The sequence below is a fragment of the Protobothrops mucrosquamatus genome, unplaced genomic scaffold, assembly GCF_001527695.2.
Source record: "Protobothrops mucrosquamatus isolate PMUCROS unplaced genomic scaffold, P.Mucros_1.0 scaffold2742, whole genome shotgun sequence".
Lineage (NCBI taxonomy): Eukaryota > Metazoa > Chordata > Lepidosauria > Squamata > Viperidae > Protobothrops > Protobothrops mucrosquamatus.
The window spans coordinates 38,063-52,747 of NW_015388783.1; the positions used below are offsets into that span (position 1 = coordinate 38,063).

At 39.3% G+C, this 14,685-nt stretch overlaps 2 protein-coding genes across 2 annotated transcripts in view; both read right to left on the reverse strand.

The window, feature by feature from the left end:
* The window catches only part of RRP36 (ribosomal RNA processing 36), a 37,089-nt gene extending 32,226 nt beyond the window's left edge, over positions 1-4,863 (reverse strand). The window contains exons 1-2 of the mRNA XM_015825658.1: positions 4,678-4,863; positions 1,475-1,940 (exon numbers count right to left, since the gene is read on the reverse strand). Coding sequence (XP_015681144.1) covers positions 1,475-1,907 — 433 coding nt within the window. The 5' untranslated portion in view covers positions 1,908-1,940; positions 4,678-4,863. The remainder of the gene's footprint in view (positions 1-1,474; positions 1,941-4,677) is intronic.
* A 4,579-nt stretch (positions 4,864-9,442) lies between these two features.
* The window catches only part of LOC114923277 (neuronal PAS domain-containing protein 4-like), an 18,809-nt gene continuing 13,566 nt past the window's right edge, over positions 9,443-14,685 (reverse strand). The window contains exons 6-8 of the mRNA XM_029286026.1: positions 13,718-13,827; positions 12,314-12,452; positions 9,443-10,403 (exon numbers count right to left, since the gene is read on the reverse strand). Of these exons, the coding sequence (XP_029141859.1) occupies positions 9,443-10,403; positions 12,314-12,452; positions 13,718-13,827 (1,210 nt within the window). The remainder of the gene's footprint in view (positions 10,404-12,313; positions 12,453-13,717; positions 13,828-14,685) is intronic.

Here is a 14,685-nt window from a genome sequence, read left to right on the forward strand (position 1 = left end):
TACATTTATGATCACCATATCATATTGCTTATTACACTTAGGAAATGTATGTTCAAGATGGAAAAACCTTCATTTGTTCTTTATTAATGCTCCAGGCTGCTTCTTGCCAACAGTTTCACAATGCTCTAATAAGCTCATTCTGTAAAGGAGACCCTGCACTAGTTTTGGCTGAAAGCTGAAGCATCTATTTATGACTCTACACTGCAGTTAATTCTTAACAGACCTGACAATGAAAATAACTTCTATGCAATTATCAAGAGGCAAAGTTGGCTTTTATGTGGTAGCTAAACTGATTTATTGTAAGGTACAGATACTTACTGCAGCAGTCAATATGACTCATGAAAATGCTCATTTTCAGCATCAATGCTTATTTCCCAATATTGTTTTATTCATCAAGCTTTGAATTTTCAACAAGCAATTATATTGGGAAAGGAGATTATCAAAGAGTGTCACATATTTTCCTGTCTGTAACCAGGGGCACATGATTTCATATGGCTAAGTCAATACAGAACAGATAAACACCAGAATAATATTTTATTTAATATTTTTAAAAAGGTATTTATTGTATCTTCTGCCATTAATTTCTTTCGCTTACTATTTCTTACCCTTTTTTGCACTTTGTACAAAGTTGTTTACCTGACAAGGAATAACATGCTAGGTATACATGTATGTAGGGATTAATTCCTTTAATTTAACCTACTATCATAATAATGAAGGGAAAAATAAATTGTCCAATTTTCTATAACTCATTTGATTCAGGTTTAAAAAATTTCTCACATATCATTGTGAAAAAATGTTATCTTTCTAAAGATATCCAGTATTACAGATTGTTACACTTTTCAACTATAACACTGTTGATTTTGCCCCAACTGAAAAGCAATGTACAGCAATGCTTAAGTATGTGAATCTAGAAATCTTCAATTCAAATCTCATTTTGCAAGAAACCCACTTAATTTTATTACATAAGCCATTATGTCCTTTCCTTTGTCTTCCAATTTGCAACAGAATAATAATGATAAGCTTTGCAGGGAATGCTGAATTTATTCCTGAAAAGAAGTCTGGACACTCTTATTATTCAACATATATACAACCATTTAAGCTAGTTTCATATTTTTATGAGCCCTTATTATTTCATTTTGTTTAAAACATTTAATTATAGTGATTTAAAAGAAACTGCTGAATGGTTATCCCATTTTCTTGGCATCTTTGCAAGAGAAGTGCAGCATGTCCATATGTCATGCAGAAAGGGTATCCCTGCCAATGCTAACAAAATAAGTGACAGATATAACAAGACAGTTATATAACAAAGCCAGCAATCAAGAGAACAGTTTGAGGACAATTAAATTAAGCAAATAGTGTATGTTCACTGATATGATCCCAAAATTGTTTAGAAGAAGAAAAAAAACCTCAGAACTGCTGATCAGTGACACAGAGATGCACAATTTATTGCATTTTTCTAGGCATCAATGTTTACCTTTTGTTAAATCAGGCCTTGAAGAAGGCTGGCCTGCGGTTTCTTCAGGGTCTTCATTACTACTTTCTGATGCATCACTGTCAGTTTCATCCCCATCATCTTCATCGCTCTCTGTAGTATCACTGACATCATTATCACTCTCCACTCTCTCATAATCACTGTCATCTGACTCCTCTTCAGATTCTTGGCTAGGTGAGTTCACTTCGGGCAAGAGCTTACGTCTTTTGGCATCATCAGCACTTCCCGCAGCACCACTTCCCATGCTGCTCAAAACTTGTAGAGATCGTTTTTGGCCTAAGAGTTTTCGATTTAAGATACTGATCTGCCCACTGATATCCGGAGTCCGTACGGTTGGAGTCTTACTGTCCTTACCAGAGGAGGAATTCTTCTTTTGGGGATGGGCCCCAGCTTTATTTTCACGCAGCTGCTTCATGAGGCTTCTGGTATTTTTGTATGTGTCAACTCACTAGTTCAAGTAAGAAAAAAAAATTCTATTAGCCTTCATTTCATTATAATTCAATAATAGAAAATGGGATTGGCTGTCTAATTATATTTCTCAAATTTGAAATCATCTTATGCACATTCCCAGATGAAAAACAGCTGCATTAAAACAGTTAATAAACTAGGAGTTTATAAACTGGGAAGGAATTATGGCACCGTACTAATTTGATAATACACTTTGTGAAGTACCCCTTCTGGATCTCCTCCTGAAACAGTAAGAAGCCACTAGAGTTGTTCAAAGCATCACTGCAATTACTTAAGAAGTCCTTCCAAGATCTTCTGGGTTATTCATGTGCATGCCCAGAAGACACTTCCAGCAGAATAGCTAATGAATTGGCTGTTTTGAAGAGCAAATATGGAAGTTGCTTCACTTGTGGAAAAAAATATCTTGTTGAATTATTTGCCCAGCCTCGGATGTATATTTCCTTATCTAAAGACCTGTGGTAGTAGGATTCTTCATTAAAGAATGCAGATATCTCTTTCTCTTTTAACCTATTATATATCATCACAGATACATCTAGCAGCACCTCTAATTCCTTTACATTATTATATTTCAGGTATGGATGCCATCTGCTATTTGAAACATTACAAAATTGAAGAGATGAACAGTGCTTCCATTGTGTTCTAAACTGAAAAGTTATATGAAGATACCTTTTAAATAAAGTAACCAATGTGGGTGTCAGAGAAGTAGCTTGTTGAATTCTTCCAAAGTTCTGCTAACTGAGAGAACCTAAATTCAGCTCAATGTTCACCAAGTAATCTTACTTGCTAGAGCCAGAAAGAGATCTAACAATCTTGAGTAGGTAAGTTTTATATGTATATGAGACATTTTATACATGTATAATGTTCAGCTGTTTAAGAAAAAAATGGTAGGAACCCAGAGTTCGTACATCAAGTGATTTAATCATTCCTTTTAGTGTTAATTTCAGTCACATTAAAATAAGGAGAGGAAACTATAAATAAAAATATTCAAAAAAACAAGCCCAGTCTTTTCTTAGAGTCTATGAATCCTTCCTAAGCTATTACCATCTATTTCTCTAGACAGGTTTCAAACTCTAATTCATAACTAACACAAGAGCAGTAATGTATTTCTCTCTATTGCACTGTAGAAAGAGGAAACTACTCTGCCCAAAGCTGGTATTTAGGAAAGTTAAGCAACCACAAAATTGTGCTCTGAACAAGAATTTTAGTTCTTCAAGGAAAAAAAAAAATCTAATATGTAGAATCCAATAGTTTATTTTCCGACCTGATCCCTTTGCTACTAAAAGTGCATTAATTGGGCAGTTTCAAAGTAAATCAATGTTATCAGACAAATCTATGGCTAATATATTGATGTAAGAGGTTTTGTCAATATTCAAGAGCAGGATATTGCCAATTATTAGATACAAGAGCTAATTAATGAAGAAAAATATTAACAGGTCATTGTGTTGTATTTTAGAGTGTTTTAACAGAATGTCAAAATCTGGTAACTATATCAAGCTTTGCTGTTCACATATTGCTTCTGGGATAGAGGCAGGTTAGACTTCTCTGCAATTCGCTGTAAGGCTGATTCTGATGGAGTTACAGTATATAAGGCTGGATCTTCTTTAATTGCTCAGAGATGAAGTAGGATAGCAGGAGCGACCAGCCTTTTACAATGATATCTCATACCAAGTTCTATGCTTTAAGCAGGTAAAACAAGGCAAGCAGCTTGGCATGATTCAGATGTTTTGGACTACAACTTCTACAATTCTTTGCTAGCTGGAACTAAAAAGAGCTGAAGTCCAAAATTGCTTCCCCCATTATAAAATGGGGTGCCCCCATTATAAAAAGAGGTGCCCTAAAGTTTAAAATCTGTTTCTGCCAGACAGAATTAAATGTTCATATTTCACCACAAAAATTAATTTTACATATTACTTGGGACTCTAGCATGCAATGACCTAGAGTTAGTGCCTATAAAAACATGGCAGTCTTGTCATTGATGGAATTTTTCTAACATGTAGGAGCTGCGATTACAAAAGTCCTCCTTTTCACATTGTTCACATAAAATGTGGGAAACTGTAAAAGCAGTACTTGCTGTCGATTTTCTCTTTGTGGTTCTGTTAAATGAAGCAATTGGGTAGACAGGCCACTGCTTCACTAAAATTGTGATGGAATATGTTATCAATGAACCCTAGAAATGCCAAGCCTTCATTATTGGTTTCATGTAGGTATTTCATGGGACATTTAAAAATATTTTATGGTTTTCACCCCTATGAAACGACCAGCAATCTGTCATTTCCCTATTATCCAAAAGGAAAAGACTTACAGTATTGCCTCTGAAGTTGGAAGTTTCATTGTATTGCCTTAGATCAGTGTTTCTCAACCTTGACAATTTTAAGGCATGTGGACTTCAACTCCCAGAATTCCACAGCCAGCATTGCTGGCTGTGGAATTCTGGGAGTTGAAGTCCACATGCCTTAAAATTGTCAAGGTTGAGAAACACTGCCTTAGATTTTCGCGAAACAGCAATTTTACCAAGTCTGTGACAGGCCAAGTAACGATTCCTTTTAGTCCGCCAATTTTGCAGGCCTCCAGTGTTACCCTTTCCCACTTGCTAGTCGGTAACAAAGTGATGAGTGGTATCCATTCGAGGGGAGTTAAGGGTCTTCCACCGGAAGAGGCGGTCCCTAGGAAAGGATATGCGAACGATCGGGGAGGGAGCTGTAAAACACGAGTTCTACCTGCCTGTGACGGGCTGCCCACGCTTTATCCCACACGATCACACTCCGTCCCTCTCCCCGGCCTGCCTGCCTCCACGATCTTCCCGGCCTGCTGGTAGGTCACGCCGCCCCAGCTCCTTTCCGTTTCCTGGCAACGGCACGACTGGGGGGGCTGAGGCTCACGGAAGTCACAAAGAGCCGGGCACGTGAGTCGGTCCACTTGCGCACGCGCACACAGACATCACCATTTCGGACGGGGAGGGCCGGAGGAGCTTTCCGAAGAGAGCCAGCCTACCCGGGGGTCCACCCCGCCTTCCTCTTGACGTCACTCGAGTAAACAGAAAGAGCTTGGGAAGGTTTTGCCGTAATGCCTTTATTTACAAACAACCGGGTGAGCCCGCTCCCCCGCAAGAAAGCCCCGCAACAAGCTCCCCCCCTCGGCTATTTGCTCTCAGGAGTGGTTAGAGTCAACCTTGACAATTTTAAGGCATGTGGACTTCAACTCCCAGAATTCCACAGCCAGCAATGCTGGCTGTGGAATTCTGGGAGTTGAAGTCCACATGCCTTAAAATTGTCAAGGTTGAGAAACACTGTTTAATGGAACTAAATGAGAATTCTGGGAGTTGAAGTCCACATGCCTTAAAATTTTCAAGGTTGAGAAACACTGGGTTAGACAAAGTCATTTCGGTTTGCTCTCCGCAGCATCAGGAATAAACAGCAAAGTAATTCGGGGAGTTCGGCTATCCGTGGCTTGATTTGATGCCAATTCCGTTCCATCCTTCCTCCAGGGCCAGGGAGCTCCGTTCCTCTGAATCTTGTGCCACGATCACTGATTTACTCCTAAAAACACCAATTGAAATGGGTTGCACCTAGGTCGTGTTGGAAGGCGCGCGTGGCTCACTTGCAAGCGCTGGCACCTCTGGAGGGTCAACAGAAAGCGGCGGCTTCCTCCGCTTGGGCCCCTGTGGAGTGGAAGAAGAAGAATAGGAAAGGGCACGCTTGTTCAGTTACGTGATAGTCCAGTGGTGGCGAACCTATGGCACGGGTGCCAGAGGCGGCACTCAGAACTCTCTCTGTGGGCACGCGCACCGTTGCCCCAGTCCTAGGCCTTCAGCTGGGTTTTATAAAACCTTTTCATTTTAGGTCTCCGCTGCCATGTGCAAAAAAAAAAGGTTCAATCAATCAGTCAATTTCAACTTCTCGCGGGGAAAAAAAAGATCTTGCAAAGTTGGAATTGATTGATTGAACTTTTTAGTCCCACCCAGTCTGCCGTTACCACCGCAGCCATGCCTACCCAATGGGCCACACCCACCCAATGGGCCACACCCACCCGGCACCCGACGATGCATAAGTGGGTTTTGGGTTGCAGTTTGGGCACTCGGTCTCTAAAAGGTTCGCCATCACTGTGATAGTCCATAGGGAATTTCTTTCTCTGATGCTGCCCGTCAAACCTGAGGTTTGGGAGCGTGACTGGGGTGGAATACAGGTAGTCCTCTACTTACAACTAATGTAGTAAATTGAACAATTATTAGAATAATGATTTGTCTGCATAACTGCAATAATGATGTGTCTGCATAATTGCTAGAACAATGATGTAATGCATAATCACTGGGAAAATTCACTGGGAAAGTTCTCTGTCAGTAATATGTGGCAACCAAATGCGCTCTGCACATGGATACTTTGTATGTAGCAAAACCTTCCATTGTATGCCTGTGAGAAACGCTCCTAATGTATCACAGTGTGTATTTCAATGTGTAGCCCTTTGTTCTTTAAAGAGGGGAGTATAAAAACTGAAGTCTAATCCCGCCCTCTTCGTTCAGAATTGCCTATCTCTAATATGCTCTGAACCTTGCGCAAATAAACTTCTCTGCTAAACCCCTCTGGAATTCGTAAGAGTTCTTTCATTTTCCACAAGACAACCACAACTGAGCCCAAAATTATGTTGCTAAGTGAGACATTTGTTGTGAGTTTTGCCCCATTTTTATGACTTTTTTTTCTTGCCACATTTCTAAATTGTATCACTGCAGTGGTTAAATTAGTAACACCCTTGTTATGTGAATTTGGCTTTTCCATTGATTCTGGGAGAGGAAATTTTAAGGTTTTGCATGCTTATAATAATAAAGTTGGAAGGGACCTTGGAGGTCGTCTAGTCCAACCCCCTGCCCAGGCAGGAAACCCTATACCATTTTGGACAAATGGCTGTCCAGTCTCTTCTTAAAAACTTCCAGTGTTGGAGCATTCACCGCTTCTGGGGGCAGGTTGTTCCACTGGTTAATTGTTCTAACTGTCAGGAAGTTTCTCCTTAGTTCTAGGTTGCTTCTTATAAATTATATTAACCCCACTTTGGGCTTAAACTTTAGTTTTTGATATTTTACAGAATAAATTGCCAGAAAGAATACCAGTTTTTGGCAACTGTGTTCATAAATTGTTTCAAGGAAAGCCAAAGAAAAAGAAAAAAGTTGGGGGTGGACTTATGGCTGCCTGCAATCCTAGGCTTCAGGTTGCCCATTTCATGATATAAACCATGATTTACCGATCACAGTAATTGGGTATACAACATCCTGGATGTGCATTATTTACACTGTATATGACCCCTGCATCATGCGATGTGGGCAACAGTATGTTCACTTCTAAGGTAGTGTCTAGAATAGAGATTCCCCCTTGCTTAAAGCAATATGGACATGTTTGTGCTAAATAGATCAAAAGTGCCCAATACATTTTTACAGTATTATTACAGTATTATTATTACAATATTATTAAAGTATATTGGCCATGTTATGCTTGTGAATTCATTGGAGAAGGCAATGATGCTAGGAATGGCTAGTGGACAAAGAAGGGGCAAGCAAAGAACACACTGACTTGATAACATCAAATCTGATGCAAAGTTGAATATGCAACAATTGAAAGAAGCAGTGCTTAACAGGATAGCATAGAGAGCACTTGCCTATAGAGTCACCAAGACTCAAACACGACTAAATGATTAAAAACAAACAAACTGTTATTACTATGAGCAGGAAATGCTCAATGTGGAATGGGTATGACCAAGACTGGGAACTTAGTCTGCACGTTATCGTACTAAAAGCATTATATGAAAGACTATTAACCAGTAGAAATTAACATCTATGGGTCTATGTGGTAAAGACTATGGCATATGGAAGATTGTGGTTTGGGATGTAAGACAAATAAATGATAAAGAGCATGAGTTAATGAAATGAAAAAAACATAGGTATGCTGTATGTTTATGGAGATTCTCAGTCATCCAGGTCATGGTTATCCCAAAGGTGCTTTTTCAAGAGGCCACTGGACTTTCTTGCTTTTCTTTGACGATGTTTCGCTTCTCATCCAGGAAGCTTCTTCAGTTCTGACTGGATGGTGGGGAATGGAAAGATTTGTATTCCTTGCAGGTAGCTGGTCATTTGCATTATTTTAGAGAGTTTTGAGGCCACTATGGTTTATCTGCGTCTTCAGGGTCACCTGAGTAGTGCAAATGGATGTGGAGCCTTCTTGGAACTGCTGAAAGGAGTGTGTTGTAGACTGGAGATAGATGATATCGTATCTCAAATCATTGGTCCTCTCTGTCCAAAATGTGGACTTTGTTGTCTTTGAAAAAGTGGCCTTCGTCTTTTAAATAGAAATGGACTGCTGAATCTTGTCCTGATGGATTTGTTTTCCTATGTCGTGCCATGTGTTTATGAAGTGGTTGTTTTGTTTCCCCAATGTACAGATCTGCACATGTCTCACTGCATTGTACTGCATATACCACGGTTGCTCAGTTTTTGTCTGAGTGTTTTATCCATCCCAAGGTTTTATCCAGACACAAACACCCAGACACAAACTGATATATGCAGTATAATGCATAGGAGAACAAATCCATCAGGACAAGATTTAGCAGTCCATCTGCATTTAAAAAACAAAGGCCACTTTTTTGAAGACAGCAAAGTCCACATTTTGGACAGAGAGGACCGCTGATTTGAAAGAGGGGTCAAAGAGGCCATTTGTGTCAAAACTGAACAGCCCTCTCTCAACAGAGGGGGAAGGATATGACATCATCTATCTTCAGTCTACAATACAGTCCTTTCAGCAGTTCCAAGAAGGCTCCACATCCATTTGCACTACTCAGGTGACCCTGAGGACACAGTTAAACCTCCAAGTAGCCTCAACGATTCTCTAAAAGAATGCAAATGACCAGCTGTCTGTGAGGAATATAAATCTTTCCATTCCCCACCATCCAGTCAGAGCTGAAGATGCTTCTTGGGTGAAAGCGAAAAGTCTTCAAAGAAAAGCAAGAAAGTCCAGTTGTCTCTTGAAAAAGCACCTTTGGGATAGGTATGCTGTGTCACTTGTGAAAGGGGAATGATGTAGTAATCTGAATGAAGATGATTTGAATTTGTGGAATGGAACTGCAGGAAAGTTTTGAAGTGATTAATAATGAAAGTGCTAGCATATAAAAAGATATGAACTAATATCATGTTGATTGTTGAGAATGTATAAAAATGTAGAAATCTTCATTGAATAGTGATAAGATCTGTTCCCCATTCTTTTTCTTCTCTTATAACTTTAATTTCTTTGACTTATTCCTTTTCTTAATTTTTGCATAATATTGTTTACCCCAAAAGAAAAGTGTGATGTGTGTGTGTGTGTGTGTGTGTACACAGAGATAGTATACACATGGGTGTGCACAGTGGATTTCATCTAAAAAAAAAATCAGATGCTACCCTAAGTCAAACATGACAAAGTCTATGCAGGATCATATTAACTTCAGTGGTTGTATTGTTTTTAAATGGTTCTACTGTGATAAAAGCGGAGCCATACCTTGCTGATATATGTTATAGAATTTTCCATCCCACTGGGAATCAGGCAGATTGGAATCAGATGATACAGAGAAAGACAAAGGAGTTGTTTCTGGTACAAGTGTCTGGTACATAGAAAGCTGCAACTGGGTATTTGCCAAGTGAAAATGGCCTGTTGGTCTCTGTTCAGAACTGGCTTGATTCTGGACATCATGATCTAAGAAGTTGTTTAAAATACTGGTGATGGTTTCTTCATCCACTGATATTTCTTCTGAAAAGTTAATGGCTCCATTAGCCCCCAGGTCCTGTCTTGCCACTAGAGGGGCAGCCTCAGCAAGATGCCCAGGCCAGTGAATCCCAAGCGACTCCTGAGACCTTTGCTTGGTGTACTGAGAGAAGACTTCAGCCAGGGAGTGGATTTGATCAGCTAGCATACTGATAGCCCATCTGTCTGAATCAAGGCTCGTATTCATTGCTGGAAACAATACTGTAGATGGCCTTTCTGCAAATAAAGGAGAAGAGTCTATAGAAAAGCTGCTGTCAGAGGAAAATGTGTATTCTGGCGAGCAAAGACCACCAGGGTTGCAACAGGTCAGCCTATCCTCTCTTTCTGGGCACGAGAGATACTTGTGCCCTTCAGCAGAGGGAAAGGGAAATTGGGGTTCTTGAGACAACTCCACACTGACGGCTTCAGTCTTCCTGCTAGGGACAGTCATACTGGTTGGAAATGGAGACGGAAGAGGAGCAGGAACCATTTTTACATTACAAGCCTCTGGAAGTTGAGAAGAAGAATATTCAAGTGCCCCTTCCCTGGCTGGTTCTTGAAGGAAAAAGTTGACTTCATTTGGCTTCAATGGCTGTAGTGTGTTTCCAGAACAATGGCTTTGTTTTAAGGAAGCTGGAAAAACACCTCTGGGTGAGGAGTCTTGGTTCTGGATATAGAGAGCTTCTTTGTCCCTGTGAGAATATAAACAGTTCCATGGAGTCGAGCATCACTGGAAATCACACAGAGTCACAGGCCTCGCCAGCGAGGCTAAATGTAGCTTTTATTTATTATATATAAGAAAACTGAACTACAAGCTTCAAGGCATTTTCACAGCTGATGCCCCAAATATCATTATGAACATTAATAATGCAGTATAGGAAGCAAAAGAAGCCATTTGTAAAACCAATCTGAGCTAATTCAGATTGCAAACATAAGCCATGTGTTAGGAGAAAAATAAGGAGCCTGAAAATTAAATTCAAGCATCACTTGCAGAAAATATTTTGATCTGAACTGACAATTCCTTCAGCAATTATAATTGCGTAGGGACAATTAACTGGGAGATTTAGAAATTGTAGTTTAAAAATGCCTGAAGAACATCAGGCTGAGAAAGCGTAGTCTATATTAGAAAGCATTCTGATATTGACCTAGTTCAGGGGTAGGCAACCTTGGCTCTTTTATGACTCGTGGACTTCAACTCCCAGAATTCCTGAGCCAGCATGGCTGGCTCAGGAATTCTGGGAGTTCAAGTCCACGAGTCATAAAAGAGCCAAGGTTGCCTACCCCTGACCTAGTTTGTATGAGACCTAGCAGAATCTGACTGATCTTAGAAAAAATAAAGATTAGATTTAGATATAGACCACCATGAAATTGAAGGGTTGTAAGCTAGTCTCTCTCCCTCTGTCCCTCTTCGTCCCTCCCTCCCTCTTTCTTTCTCTCTCTCTCTCTCTCTCTCTGTCTCCCTGGAGTCATCACAGATCAAACTGGATTCATAGGAGACTTTAAGGTTTTCATAGATCTATTTTTTCAGTTAATCAATATAAGCAACAGAATTCTTGATAAAATGACTTTTTTGACACTAAATTCAATACAGAGTATGATTTGAAGAACTATTGTAATAATTTAATATGTTTATCTTTGATTTAGGTAGCGTTTGTCCTGCTTTCACAGACACTTGAGAAAAATCACTTCTTCTAGTTATTTTATCCAACCTTTTCATCTAATTTTTTTCCACATAGCTAATGGCATTTGTGGTAGCACGTATTTCTGTGTTAGACTGGATGTCTCTAAATAAACATTTTTGATTGCAGACCAGAAATCATAAATGCCTCTACTTCCTTCAACAGAGCTATCGCTTATTTCACCCATTGCTTCTTACCTCCCATCTAATTTCCGCCAGCTGCCTTCCTCCAGCAGGCCTGGAAATGAATAGGATCAGGAAGTCTGCTCTAGTGGGGAATTTTTATTGATTTTATTGACATGATATTACCATGTCATCCAATTATTGTCCTGCTGTACTTTCTCTAGTTTGTTGAATAAGCCACAAGTAACAGATTCAAACTTTATGCTCAACCCAAATAGTAAGTCTCTACATCTTGCTAAGCCATTATGTGGTTTTTTATGGCTTAGTGATGTCAGCTACTGTGCTTTGTAAATCATGGTTTAAGACTTCACACAAATGCATGAAGCCAGTCAGTTGTGGTTTATTCAGCAAACCATGGGGATACACAGGATGACAATGATTGGATGATGGTATGATGTAGGTAATTGATGCAGCCATTTCACTCTAAACGTCTAATAGTAGTCCACATGGCACATGTAATCAACCACAAGTAGCTGAGTTTATGCAATATTCAACCCACAAATGAAACAAATCACATTATGGTTTAGCACAGGGGTCCCCAACCCCCGGTCCATGGGCTGCGGCATGCCAGCAACCGGTCCGTACAAACAAGCAAAGCCCCATCCTGCAGGATGCAGGCAGCACACAAAACCACACACTCTCCGGTCCACAGAAAAACCTCTCTCCACGGAACTGGTCCCTGGTGCCCAAAAGGTTAGGGACCTATGGTTTAAATATCACTTGAGCTGTCAATGTTTTTACCTGAGGATGTGGTTTGTGCAAGTGATCAGCTTTCCTTTTCCATTCTCCATCACTGCAGTGACTTGCACCCAGACCCAGCTCAGGTCCTTGCAGCATAAACGTACGATTACATGCTGATTCTGTTTCCCAGTGCTTTGTGCTGAAACTATAAACATTTAAAATAAATACCCAGATAAGCCATTTAAGGTAGCAACATAACAGGAAGAAAGAAGGAGCCTAGATTAAGTGAAATCTCTTCCATTTTTCTATATTCCCAAGGATTTCAAAAGGGATTTATTGAGTTAACTATGGATTCTAAATACATATCTTTTAAGACTTCCAAAATATACTTGATTGGAATTTGGTATGACTGCAACGATGATACATAGCATTTAGATACCCCTTCTCTAAGTTCTCACATCAGTTCACTTATTTTTTCTGCAACCATTACAACTCAGTAGGGCAAGCCAATGATAGAAAGTCCACATATAAATATACTGAAGTTGATTCGTGCCTAAGATTATTTGGGCAGCATGACTTGTAATTGGTATGAAAGATTATCATTTTGTTATGTCCAGATACCTACTAAAAGATGGTTACTAACATAACAAGTAGATCATATCAATATCACCTCAAGTGTTCTGCAGAATTGTGAAATGTTGTGAAAGTCTTAACATTTACACTAGGTAGATGTAGCAGAGATGGAAGCAGGAACCAGACTTTTACAAACTAACCATTATAAAAGAAGCAATTGGAGGGTAGAGTCTAGCACCATGTTTCTCAAACTTGGCAACTTTTAAGATGTGGGGACTTCAACTCTCAATATTCCTCAGCCAGGCTACTGGGAGTTGAAATCCTCACATCATAAAGTTGCCAAGTTTGAGAAATATTACCCCTAGAGCAATTCTTCAGAATGTTGAGATTGAATTAAAAATCCTTGGCTGTATGGCTGACATTCTGGCCATATACTGTATAATGGGGGTCCATTATATTTGAAGATAACTGGCTAAGAAAGATTGCTGGTTTTATTATGTACTATTGCACAGCTAGATGTATTTTGTTTTTATAGGACCTGTTCTATTATCACCATTTTATTGGTCTCATGTACATGGTTTTAATTTTTAACCCAGTCATAAACGTTGTTATTTAATTGTAACATTTGTGTTTCATTGGTGGTTTACAGATGTAATGAACAGCATAAGGGACCCTGTCCAATAGTTAACAAAGAATATGTTATTGAATAACGGTTCCCGCTTTCTTCAGATAATATGAAGAATTATTAGGAATAATGGGATTTTTAATGGCCCATGTAAAAACTGCTGTAAGTTGCTCATTGGAAATACTTATGATACAGCAGAAATGTGCAATCGTTCCTTCGCCAGACTCCAATGAAGGATATTAGTCTGCCCCAAATGCAGTACTCACTCAGGTTTCTGTGCATCTCTGCCCCTCTTCCAGTATCTTCAGGATGCAGGAAACAATACCAAGACTGACCAATTAATTCTTCTTTCTTATAACCAAGATGATAAATAACACTGAATTGAGAAAAGAACATGTATCACATAATTTAATAATATCCTTGTGATATTTCTGTTGTGAAATGGGCAATTATGATAGATAAACATTAAGTGTATATCTATTGTTAGAAAAGCTATTATTCAGAATAGAATTGCCAACTCTTTATACGTAGTCCTTGACTTATGACCAGTCTCTTAGCAAGTGTTCAAACTTATGACAGACCCCGAAAATGCTACTTACAACCTAAATTCAAAGTTCTGATGTCTGCACCCCCAAAATCACATGACCTCACTTTGGGTGCTCAGCAACCAGCCCTCGTTTATAGCAATACACTTAGACTTATATACCACTTCATAGTATTTTATAATCCTCTTTAAGCAGTTTACAGAGTCATATTGCCTCCAACAATCTGGGTCCTCATTTTACTGACCTCGGAAGGATGGAAGGTGGAGTCAACCTTGAGTCTGTGAGAATCGAACTGCTGGCAGTCAGCAGAATTAGCCTGCGATACTGCATTCCAACCACTATGCAACCACAGCTCTTTATAGCTATTTGCAGTAAAAAAAACAACCCCATCATATGACTGCAATTTACAAAGCTTTTGCCATGTTTACTTCCAGTCTCTGGCAAAAAAACACCCCATAGCAAACAATGGGTTTGTTGAACAACTGACATTAAAAAGGTCATAAAATTGGGTGTAATCACATGGTGACCTTCTTTATAAACATCATAACTTATGAGTGAAATTGTGGCTCCATTATGGACATAAATCAAGGGCTACCTGTACTATATTTATCCTTGATTCTATGGGTTTTAAACGTTATAATCATCATGTATTACCAGGTCTTTATGCTACAGATAACTTTATCTGCTAA